The sequence below is a fragment of the Neofelis nebulosa genome, chromosome 4, assembly GCF_028018385.1.
Source record: "Neofelis nebulosa isolate mNeoNeb1 chromosome 4, mNeoNeb1.pri, whole genome shotgun sequence".
In the NCBI taxonomy this organism is placed as follows: domain Eukaryota; kingdom Metazoa; phylum Chordata; class Mammalia; order Carnivora; family Felidae; genus Neofelis; species Neofelis nebulosa.
This window is the reverse complement of record NC_080785.1, coordinates 132,776,771-132,788,876: the sequence shown is the minus strand read 5'-3', so window position 1 is coordinate 132,788,876 and position 12,106 is coordinate 132,776,771. Positions and strand designations below refer to the sequence as shown.

The following is a 12,106-nucleotide window of genomic DNA, read 5'->3' as shown; positions in this document are numbered from 1 at the left end:
CCAATTACATCAAGCCTTGACCTTGGGCAGGACAACACTTAGGTGAAGCAGCTGGGACTCAGCCTAATCCTTTCTGGTGATGGGCAGTTGTGGCTATATCCAGTTCCCAGAGGCAGCATCTCGACAGTGTGCCATGTTCAGTGTCAAAGGCACAAGCTATGATGTTTCGTGACAAAGTGTTATCGGCGGTGGTGGCTTCACTAGCCCAGTTGTATGGCATAGATTTTGGAGTTGTTCCTGGTTGCACAACTTCTGCACCAGGTCCTGCGGCCCTTCCAGAAGGTCTGGGGTTACTCAGTCTACTTTCAGTGAATTGCTTTCTGCTGAAATCAACCATCTCCTGTTGCTCTTGGATGTTTCCTCCGAACATACCTTGAGCAGCTTTGCTTCCACATCTTCCTCATGTCCCGTTTCTCCTTTTCAACGACATGTTTTTTAAATCTAACTTTATCAGCAATGGTATACCATTTAAAAAATCATTCTGACAGTTCCCTTTTTTTTCTGTTTATTTATTTATTTATTTTTAATTTTTTTTAACGTTTATTTATTTTTGAGACAGAGAGAGACAGAGCATGAATGGGGGAGGGTCAGAGAGAGGGAGACACAGAATCTGAAACAGGCTCCGGGCTCTGAGCTGTCAGCACAGGGGCCCGATGCGGGGCTCGAACTCACGGACCGTGAGATCGTGACCTGAGCCGAAGTCGGCACTCAACCGACTGAGCCACTCAGGCGCCCCGCTCTGTTTATTTTTTATTTTTTATTTTTTTAATTTTTTTTTCAACGTTTTTAATTTATTTTTGGGACAGAGAGAGACAGAGCATGAACGGGGGAGGGGCAGAGAGAGGGACACACAGAATCGGAAACAGGCTCCAGGCTCCGAGCCATCAGCCCAGAGCCTGACGCGGGGCTCGAACTCACGGACCAGCGAGATCGTGACCTGGCTGAAGTCGGACGCTTAACCGACTGCGCCACCCAGGCGCCCCTCTGTTTATTTTTTAAATGGAGATGTTAAAATGTACGCAAAGGTACAGAGAGTTGTATAGTAAACTTCCAAAGCACATTACCCAGTTTTACCATCTTATTCACATTTCCGCTCTCCTTTTCCCACTTTATGGGGGGATAGTATTGTATGGAGTATTTTATGGCAATTCCCAGACATCATATCATCTCACCCATAAATACCTTATGTGTATGTCTGACTATCAGGTAGGAACTTCGAAAATAAGATAAGCACGATGTCACTATCACACCTAATAAAGTTAACAATAATTAAGAAAATCTTTTTTATGTTCATTTGTTTTTGAGAGGAGAGAGAGAGAGAGAGCGAGAGAGAGAGAGAAAGGAAACACAGAGAGACAGAGCACCAGCCAGTGAGGGGCAGAGAAAGAGGGAGACACAGAATCCGAAGGAGGCTTCAGGCTCTGAGCTGTCAGCATAGAGCCTGACGCGGGGCTCAAACTCAGGAACTGTGAGATCATGACCTGAGCTGAAGTTGGACACCCAACCGACTGAGCCACCCAGGCACCCCAACAATAATTTTTTAATATCATCCAATTCCAGTCCATGTTCCTACACTTCTAGTGTTCTCCAAAATGAATTTTGACAATTGGTTTGTTCAATCAGACCCCACATAATATGTACACGACATATGTGGGTGATATGATATGTCTGTTTTCCCAATTTGTTTTCAAAATTAAATATAATTCACATAGATCTTATGTATGTCTCTTACTTCTTTAAAAATCTATAGCAGTTCCTCCTTTCTCTTTATTTCATGCTATTTATTTTTTGAAGTATTTCCCAATGTCTTGTAGAATTTCTCAATTTCTTTGTTTGTCTGAGTGCAACCTCACATGTTCCTCTATCTCCTTTTTCCCCCTAAATTGGTGGTTAGATCTAGGGGCTTGATTAGATTCAGTTTTCATGTTTTATGTCCTATATTTTTCTCTTCTTTATTTTTCTTCACTTTATTTATTTTTAATATCTAGCTTAGTCACATCTCCTCCAAGAATTCTTCACTTTATCTCCACCTCTGCCCTTGGTGGTAGCTCCTTTCTCAGACACATGTAGCATTTACCTATCTATTTATTTATCTATCAAAGCATTTTCACTTCTATTCTTAAAAAGGCAAGGACTAGGTCCTGAGTGCAGAGATCATGTATGGCTCAGAACTGCTATTTTTCTCCATATCTAGCGCATAATGTGGCTGACACAGAGTAGGTGCTCCATAAATAGTTGTTGAGATAAATGGATGTGAAAGTCCAAATCATATATCAACTATCAGCTGCTTAGTACTTGCTGCCTTCTGTGTGGTTTCTCACTGGGTTACAAGCCTTGACTCAACTCCTGGACTATGAGTCTCTTGAGGGCAGAGAGGAAGTCAAATACATTCTTGTAGTCTGGTTACTTAACACTATGCTCTGTTTATGACCAACGCATGTACAATGTGTCTTCAAGTGAGGACACTTTCACATTTATCCTTGCTGTTGATTTTTATAAGCTTAAATGAGAGATGCGCGTGACAAGCATGAGCAAGAGTAAAATATTACATAAATGTAGGTAAGTGTGACAATAATAATCTTCTGTACTTCTTTTGCTCTTGTACTCTGAAGAGACCCAATCTCTGTTGAAATGTATGAAGATATTGACTTTCATCGCCTTTTTAAAGAAAAGGTATCTACTCCTAGGGTTTAATTCATTCATGAAGAGCGATTACAGGGCCATCTACCAGGGGGCCAACTTTTTATCATGTGGATTAATGGTATGGCCATCCCTCGAGATGGGCCATCTATTTAAAGGAGTGAAAAGCATTTAGGGTGATTACTCAAAGGTCTTTTGGTTGCAGCTGACAAAAACCTAAAGCATAATAGTTTCAGCAAAAAGAAAAGAGTTTTGGATTCATATCTCTGGAAAGTCTAAGGATATCTGCTTCTCTGATTGTTGATCTTATCTCACTGTCTCATTTTTGGTCAGCTTTCCAATGTGGCCATAATTAATTAGCTTTAGGTTGTCTATCTTTGAACACCAAGCTTCCACAAAACAGACAGTCTTTCCCTGTTGCCCTGTAGAAAGGTTCAAAGGAGAACTTTTAATCATGTTACTGTCCTGTGTCCATCCCTAAAGGAATCACTGTGGCTAAGGAAAAGGGGTCATTCATTGGTCAGGATTAAATCACATACCCACTCTCACTGGGTGGTAGATGGCGCTCTAAATGACAAATGTGTCACATGTGACGGAAGAGGAGTTTTCCCCAACTCAGAGTAGGATGAGACTAGAAGAAAAGGTGCAGGGGAAAAATAGCAGCTGTATGTGCCTCAGGGCAACCTCAGCTCAGAGCTCTGTAGCCTACAGATCCCTCTGGAAGGTGCACTTGTCTGGTGGTAAGTTCAGGGCTCTTAGTTTTCTTGATAGTTTTTTCCCCTTCACGTTTGGTCCCTTTGGTCTAGTAGGTCACTATTTGATATGAGTGCCATAATGGGCTGTTCCATTTCAGTTCTAAAGACGTTACACAGTGCAGTTCTAACATGAACTTCTTGATAGCCTTTAAGGGGTCAATGGAATTCTGGGAGATGCCCAATCATTAATCCAAACTTCTTAGAATGTTATCCTAGCATGATCATTTAGTTTAATACTTCTGGAAGGAAAAACTCACAGATGAAATGTTAGTCTGAATGGAATATGTTTAAGATATTATTTATTTTTAAGATATTTACCTTAAAGAAAAATAAAAGAATGACCAGGAAGCATCATTTTTAAAGACTACACATCACCTTCCCTTGCATTTGACCTTGCAACATCTTCAAAAACAGGTTTGTTAATCTCCTCTTTTACAGATGAAGAAATTGAGGCTTCTAGGAATCAATGACGTGCCCAAGATTACACAGTGCTTTAGACAGGATTTCAGGATTTCACTTCTGAGTCTCATAACTTTAAATACCACCCTCTCTCTACTGCCTCCCTGATGCCTTAAGACATTTTTTAGAAGAAAGAACACATTCTACTGGAAGTAATCAGAGGAAAGGTCTGGAAGTAAACATGAGCCATAACTGAGCTTTTTATTCTGTTACCTAAATGAGTGATGGGAAGCTCAGGCGGGAGGATGACACTCATACAGTTTACGCACCCCCAAGTTCACTCCTGAATTGTTAGGACAATCTTGTTTGAACTCCCAGACAAGTGAGAAATTAAAAGCAGACAGTGAGACTCTGTTAACTTGGTGCCTTTTAAATTAACCGGACCTTTCAAGTGCTGCTTTAGATTAAAAGTGGCTAATTGGATAAAGGGAGCAGAGCCACTCAGCTGGATGGATAGTATTGTAAAAGCTCAGACTGAGTTACAGAAAAGGAACGCACAAGAATAATTTTTACGATAATGTTTTAATTATAAAGTGAAGGCAAATTCCTCCACTCTATTCCAATCCGAGGACAAGGTAATATGTCACCGCGGCTCTGAAAAGCATACAGGCTGATAGATAGTTAGGTCCTTTTATTTTAAGGCAGGCTTGAAGGCAAAAACTTTCTAGTGCCAAAACCCTTCACGATTAAAAAAAAAATTTTTTTTAAAGGATTTGGCGTGCCCTCGCAAATATCTGCACAGGGAGTAGGGCTGACGGTAGGAGAGCAAGGCTGAGGCCATTCTTATTAATATTAAATAGCCACGTCCGTATCCTTGAAGCAAGAGAGGAGAGAGGAGGGAGAGGAGCTGCTGACATTGACAATGAATCCAAACAGGAGTTGCAATAGCGGTGTCCACCACGTTGCCTCTGCCCCCGCCTGGCCTTCTGGGAGTTGTAGTTTTCACGGGAGCGGCTCCCCTGGAAAGCCGGGAACGCCCCGTCCGGACCGAACTACAGATCCCAGGCTGCGCGCGCCCGCCCGCCCCTCCCTCCCGGGTGCGAGTGTAAACTCGCCGCGCCGGGGCGGGTGTCCGCGCGCGGGTAAGCGGGCTGAGCTGGGCACTGCGCGGGGGCACACTGCTCGGGGGACCCAGGCCCCGCCACCTTCCCTCCGCCCCAGGCTCTGTTCTCACTTTTGAGCAGTGGAAGGACGGGAAGCGGGAGCCATGCAGTCGGAATCGGGGATTGTGCCGGATTTCGAAGTCGGGGAGGAGTTTCACGAAGAGCCCAAAACCTATTACGAACTCAAAAGTCAACCTCTGAAGAGCAGGTGAGTGGTGACAGCTGGAGGGAGGCGCGGAGCGCGGCTGGGGGCCCCGTGCCCCACACCGTGGGGCGAGGAAAGCCGGTCGTCCGGGCTCTGGGACAAGGACCCCGTGTCCTTGCCCGGGGGCAGAGGGCGAACTGCCCCCGCAGTTGGGGGGCCGCGTCCGCCCGGGCGGTGCGCCGCCGGGGGCTCCGTTCAAGTGCGCTGCGGGGGCGTCGCAGGCAGCCTACGACCGCCGGCCCAGGTGAGGGGTCCCTGGGCACTGCATACTGGCCGCTGAGACCGGGTGGGGGCAGGGGAGAGACCGGGCGAGCAGGTGGGGGAGGAGGAGCGCGGGAACCGGACGCTGTCCCGGTGGGAAGGAGGAAAAAAGAGTTTCTAGTGAACCTCTTTTCTGAAGATCCCGGCGGGCTGAGTACTCGGAGAGGGAGTGCTTGGGGTGGATTGAAACGCGACGTTGATGGAAGCAATTAATTCGTTTGTGTCTCCTCCTCGGAGTCGGGCTCCTCTGGGAAAGCCCGCCCCTGGCCGCCTCCAGGTGATGTTTCCCGGAGCCCCGCCTCTCACCTTGCCCACCCGGGCACGGCGGCTCGGGCGGGTCGGGGGCAGCGGGTGGGCGTGTCACCTCGTTCAGATTAAACAACTCCCTGGACACTAGAGTCCCATTCAAATCCAGGCCTTCCCTGGAGGGGAAAAAAAAAGCCTCGTAACTGGAGGGTATTGGGACAGACCTGCTTGGCAGGGCCCCTGCTTGGCAGCGACACGCGTTTAATTTGCAGGGGAGTTCAAAAACTTTTTGGAGAGAAGTGAAGACACCCGCTGGTCTGGCGCCCCACCACCTCTAGTGCCCATTTCTTATGCTACCTCCGTTCCCACTCCGTTCTGTCGGAACGGGTTGGGTATCTTTCTTTCTCTGTCCGGGGGCCGCTCCAGACAATCCCGTGTTTACGAAGAGGGACATGGTCATTGGAGGTTGTGATAGTAGAGAAGGGTTTATGTCCACCCCTCTCAGTTCTGAAATAAGGTGAAGCTATAGCTGGAGGGTTAAGCAGTGCTTCTGCACACCCATCTCAAACCTTCCTGCCTGCCCCTCACGTGGGTAAAGTCAGGGTGAATGGACCTGGCTGGCAGAGGGGGAGGAGGGTTCAGTAATCAGGGTGAATGAAGAGAAGGACAACTGGGGGGGGGGTGAAGTAGTACATAGTCCAGTCTTTGCTTCTGGGGTGCACGGGGCTCCTGTTTGCTCTAGCCGCAGGCAGAGCCAGGTTTGTTTCCTTCGGGGCTGCGTCAAGACTCTGAGTCCAAGTTGGGGAAGAAAATCTGGGAAGGCGTATCCACTTCCCCGGGTTGCTGAAGCAGCCTCTTTGCAGTCGCTTCACAGTGATTGGAAGGAAATGCAGTTAGGTGCCTACAAGCAGCCTTTAGTTGATGGTTTCTCTTCATAATGGCTGTTTTGTGTGTGAGAGGAGATTGTGTGTGTTGGGGGTGGGGGTTTTGAGTAATATTGTGTGAAGGGTATTGTTGGTTATGCTCATTGGGGCTTTATGTGCATTCGGCTGAAGGGACCAGTGTTTTACTGAGCAGTCTCTGCTTTTGCTTCTATAAGCAAATGCTTACATGGCCAGAATGAGGGAGTGAGTGTTTGAGTGTGTGTCTGTAGTCCTGAAAGAAATGAATTAACCGGACTGTTTGGAACATTTTTGATGGGAGCTGATACATAACATTAAATGAGTTTGAGAGAGTGAGGAAAATACCATCTGGAAAAACCCAAATGAGTGCCATGAAACTCATGTTGAAGGATTTGGGCCTGTTCTTTTTCAGAGTCGGCAAAAAATTACTTGCAAGGGTGAGCGTCCTCGGTAGCTAGCTAGCATGTGTAAGGAAAAATGTGGCTACGTGGGAAGCAATGGCTTCACACGTTGAAGCTAGAAACAGGTGCGGGACAGAACCGGTATGGAGAGGAATGCTAAATTAAAAAAGTTGTTGTAAAACTTGTCTGTGGAGCAGACACATGCTCTTTGAAATAAACCAGTTAAATAAAATCTGTGAATAAATATATGGGGTTGGCAAAATTTCCCTATACTGTTTTCCACAGTTGTCTAACTTATTGTCATCGGCATCTGTTGTGTGACTTTAAAAGGGCTACATGTTGTTGGGGGCCTCCTCATGGCTTTTTGTCTGAAGTCTTTGCCAGGGTATCTCCTTTCTTGCAACTCTTGGTTGGAAAAAGTAGAATTTGAAAGGTCAAGACTGCTGTAGCCATTTCGTCTCTCAGTTATATTCCCTAGATCGTCTCTTGGAGTTGAAAATATGTTCAGAATCTGCCCCCCTCTCGGCAGGTCCCCTGCTACCACTTTGGTCCAAGTCCTCACCAGCCCGTGCCATGGTTATTGCAGTAGCCTCTTGCTTTCTACTGTTACCCCTTCCGATGGATTTTCTATGTGACAGCCACAGTGTTCCTGTTAAAATTGGTTCTCAGGCAGGATAGATATTGCTGCCCTCCCCAGGGGTCATTTGACAATGTCTGGAGAGATTTTTCGTTGTCAGAATGGAAGGGTGTTGGTACTGGTCTTTAGTACATAGAGCCCTGAGATGCTGCTAAACTTTCTGTAATGGACAAGGTAGCAGCAGAGAATTATCTGGCCCTGAACTGTCACCGCTGAGGCTGAGAAACTGTGGCTTAAAACGTGCCACATCATGTCGTTCTCTGCTTAAAACTCTCCAGTGGCTCCTAGTTTCAGTAACACTCGAGATCCTTTAAACGGCAAAAGGCAGCCTGTATGGTCAAGTTCCCTGTCAGCTTCCTTGCTGTCCCGGAACACTCTGGGCTCCTCCACCATAAGGCCTTTGTATGTTGTACTTGGCTGGTGCCTCTGCCTGGCCCATCCTTTGCCCAGAGAGCCACAGGACTCACTACCTCACCAACTTCAGGTCCTTTAATATTCCTAGCAGGCCTACCTTGACCTCACTAGGTACAATCACTATCCCTCCAGACTCTCATCTTCCTTGCCCTGTACTATTTTTTCCATTGTACATCTATTATAACCGACTCTCATTTCTACTATGTTTATAATAGGTTCCTCCACGCTAGACGGCCAGCTTCAAGGGAGCAGAGATTTCTGTCTGTTCCTTGTTTACTGTTGTGTCCCTAGAGTCTAGAGCAGAGTTTCTCAACCTCAGTGCAATTGACATTTCATGCTGGATTACCCTTTGTTGTGGGCACCGTCCCGGCCATTGCAGGATGTTGACCAGCACCCCTGGCCTCCGTCTACTAGAGGCCACTAGCGCCCTACTCCCAATTGTGACGTCCAGAAACGTCTCCAGACACTGCCAAATGTCCCTGAAGGGTACAGTCACGCCTGCTTAGAACAATTAGCCTTGAACATTGCCTGGCACGGGAATGATTTGTTGTTTGAACAGGTGTTGCTTTCTCCCTTAGGAGTCCACCCAGGATGGGGTGCTTGGTTCTGATTTTGCCTTCAACCTGGCGGCCTTTTAAAGTAGGTATCCATCAGGGTCTCTCCAAAGTGGAGATTATATATTCTTCATTTGGGATGAGCTCGGATGTGCAGGTGTTTCATGAGGAAAGACACGTTTTCATTCCTAACCGAGACCTCCTGGCCTTTAGGAGTGTGAGGCTGCTGGAATTAGATCACGTGACCCTCCTTTTGGTCATAGTCACTGGCAGATCTGCAGTGGAGGAAGACACACGATGAGGAAAGGTTCTAATGAAGAATTGTTTGCAGTGTGATTCCCCCAGCAAGATTTTTGAAGCCTCTGTGTGTTCTCCTGGGAATGAGCTCTGAATGGAGGGCGGCAGGGGAAATGTGCCGAATTTCAAGGGTGAACCCAGAATTCACACGCTGATGCAGTCACATCAGGGAAACAAATGTGGAGCTGTTAAATGAGCTCCTATCAGTGTAGGCACTCTCTCTAGGTCTTTGGGACCTGAAAACAGCATTTTATTTTATTTTATTTTATTTTATTTTACTTAAAAAAATTTTTTTTTTAAGTTTATTTATTTTTGAGACAGAGAGAGACAGAGCATGAACAGGGGAGGGGCAGAGAGAGAGGGAGACACAGAATCCGAAGCAGGCTCCAGATTCTGAGCCATCAGCCCAGAGCCCAACGCGGGGCTCGAACTCATGGACCGCGAGATCGTGACCTGAGCTGAAGTCAGACGCTCAACCGACTGAGCCACCCAGGCGCCCCTGAAAACAGCATTTTAAAACATGTTAGCCTCTGTCAGGTTTATGGTCCTCTTATTCGATTGACTGGGTGCACAATTCTGTGGCTTTGTACTTGCTAATGCCCTTTTCCTGGACAGACTTCAAACTTGGCCTAATCTAGTTCCAGTTTCTTCTGTCAGAATTTTAGTTATGTTTCAGATAACTGTTGTTTAACTTCCTGCAAATTAGAAATGGGAATGAGGGCAAGTCTTGGGTTTATTATGGCAGGACAGGATACAGCGGTGGTTTCCGAAAGCTGATTCCTGGAGACGTGTGAAGTTTTCACAGGTTTGTGGTGAATGAGAAAGACAACGACTGTTGTGTCACATGCGCACATACACGTGTTTTGGGATAAGGCCACTGCCATTTCTTGGATTTATTCTGAGTTTCTCTCCTGTCTTCATAGTAAAACTACCCTTTCTTTTATGAAATGATAATCCATTCTTGGCAAAACACAGCTGTCAATCTTTTACTGGTTTCTGAGAGTTGTCTTGATTTTTCTGCCAGTCCAGTCTGCAGGGAATTGTCAGCATTATTCTGGCATCACTGTCTCCAGCTAGCTGAGACCTTAGGCAGGCTGGGTCTAACTAACTTTAGTTTCCTCATCTGACAAATGGCGGCCTGCGTCCTAAGGGGTCTTAGGAACATTCGCTGTCATGTTGACTGTGGAAGAGTATTAGCCTGGTGCCTGGCCCATAGTAAGGGTTCAGTAAAATGTTAGCAAGTGGTGTTCTTGGTGTTATTTCTTTATTACTTAACAGTGAGTCCTGACATTCCATGAAGCATTTGCATGTGGTCGTCCTTGGCTTTCTACCTTAAGGCCAGGGTTGTTCGTGAACAACAACCAATCTCCTAATGAATACTACTGCCACCTAATGTTTAGTTTTTTTTTTTTTTTTTTTTTACATTTTATATTTTGATCCAACCCATAAAAATTTATGCCGGTTTAAAAAAAAAAAGCAATTGTGGCATCAGTACGTACAGAAAACTTCATATTCAACATGTGTCTGTTGAGCCCTGTGCAAATTGCTTGTGTAAATTAATACCAGTAAACGTAGCTAACATCTATTGAGCATGCATCACGTGTCAGTGCCTATTCTACGTGTTTTTATGTGTGTGGACTTAATATTTGCACACCTGCGAGAGATGATAATGATAAATAACAACATTAATGATCTTAATTATATTTTTAAAACTGGTAATTCTTAATGCAGTGCTTACTACCTGGCAGGACCAAGTCTGAATATTTTACTTGTGTTAATTCAGTTAGTTTTCACGTCCACCCTGGGTGTCTGTGCTTTTATTATTCTTATTTTCCAGAGGAAGAAACTGAGGCATAGCAAGTAGATGGGCCCAGGTTTAACCTGAGGCCATCTGGTTCTAGCCCCAGGGTCTTGTCCACTAGCCTGTACCGCCGTGTAAAAGGCACTGTGCACGACAGCAGAAATGGAGAGGAACATCATTCTGCATCTTCTCTAGAACTCTCAGTGGGTGGAGCACCTGGGGGGCTCCATCCGTTACGCGTCTGGCTTCAGCTCAGGTGATGATCTCACGGTTCATGAGTTTGAGCCCTGCATCCGGCTCACTGCTGTCAGCACCAGGCTGGCATCGGATCCTCTGTCTCCCTCTCTCTCTGCCCTTCCCTGGCTTGTTCTCTCTCTCCAAATAAATAAACAAACTTAACTTAAAAAAAAAAGTCTCTGGGTGAAGGAAAGAACACATGGATCCAGCTAACCATGCAAGACAGAGTGTGACCTCATGGGAAGGTGGGCATCAACAGTGGCCATTTCCTAGAGGACGGGAAATAGGAGGCCAGTTTTGTGAACGAGCAGGGCTCTATGAGTTTGGCCTGGAAGTTCAAGCAATACTCAAGCATATTTCTCTATAACATTAAATAAGATGTTAGACACCCTGGAAGACATATCCTAAAATAGACTTCTGGGGGTTTTGGTTGCCTTTCAAATGTTTAAGCAGACTCTCAGACCTTCCTCACGGTCTGGGAGCTCCTGGTGGTGGCAGAGATCTGATGCGCGTGAACAGGTTCAGAGGGGGCTGTCCGGAAGTGCTGTGCCCACGGCTCTGTCACTTAACTGTGATGTGTGTGCTTGAGACACTTAGCTTCGAGGAGCCTCAATTTCCTTACCTGTAAAATGGGGCCAACATACTATTGGTAGAAGTTTTAATTTTTAAAAAAAAATTTAATGTTTATTTATTCTTGAGAGGTGTGAGCAGAGGAGGGGCAGAGAGAGAGGGAGACACAGAATCCGAAGCAGCCTCCAGGCCCTGAGCTGTCAGTGCAGAGCCCGAAGCGGTCTTGAACTCACGAACCATGAGATCAGGACCTGAGCCAAAGTCGGATGCTTAACCCACTGAGGCACCCATATTGGTAGAAGTTTTGAACTGGAAATAGAATCTTTGAAAATGCTTTACAGAGTGCCTAGCACACATCAGTAATAAAACTCCTTCTTTTCTACTTTACCACGGTAATTTTTTCCTTCCTCATAACAATAACTAAGAGGCAATCTCCGAAGCAAAAGAGGCAAGATCGAGGTGCCTCATGCTGGCAGATGTTCAACTCTTCTTATGCAAATTAGTTTTGTGGTATGATTAGATGGAAAATTTGATTAAACTGGATTCTAAGTGTTGGTTCTGTGTGTTATTGGAGATTTCCCTTTCCTGAGTCCTATTTATAGAATTTATTTAAGCGTGTGTATG

General features: G+C 45.8%; 2 protein-coding genes across 6 annotated transcripts in view; both read left to right on the top strand.

Annotated features, from left to right (window-relative positions):
• LOC131511035 (transport and Golgi organization protein 1 homolog) overlaps window positions 1–12,106 on the top strand; it is a 142,668-nt gene that overhangs the window by 101,416 nt on the left and 29,146 nt on the right. The window lies entirely within an intron of this gene.
• Window positions 4,878–12,106, top strand: part of MITF (melanocyte inducing transcription factor) — a 223,516-nt gene continuing 216,287 nt past the window's right edge. For 2 of the 4 annotated variants that reach the window (XM_058728819.1, XM_058728818.1), the window contains exon 1: window positions 4,878–5,165. In XM_058728819.1, coding sequence (XP_058584802.1) covers window positions 5,062–5,165 — 104 coding nt within the window. In that variant the 5' untranslated portion in view covers window positions 4,878–5,061. The remainder of the gene's footprint in view (window positions 5,166–12,106) is intronic. The other 2 variants (XM_058728821.1, XM_058728820.1) reach the window with 1 other exon arrangement.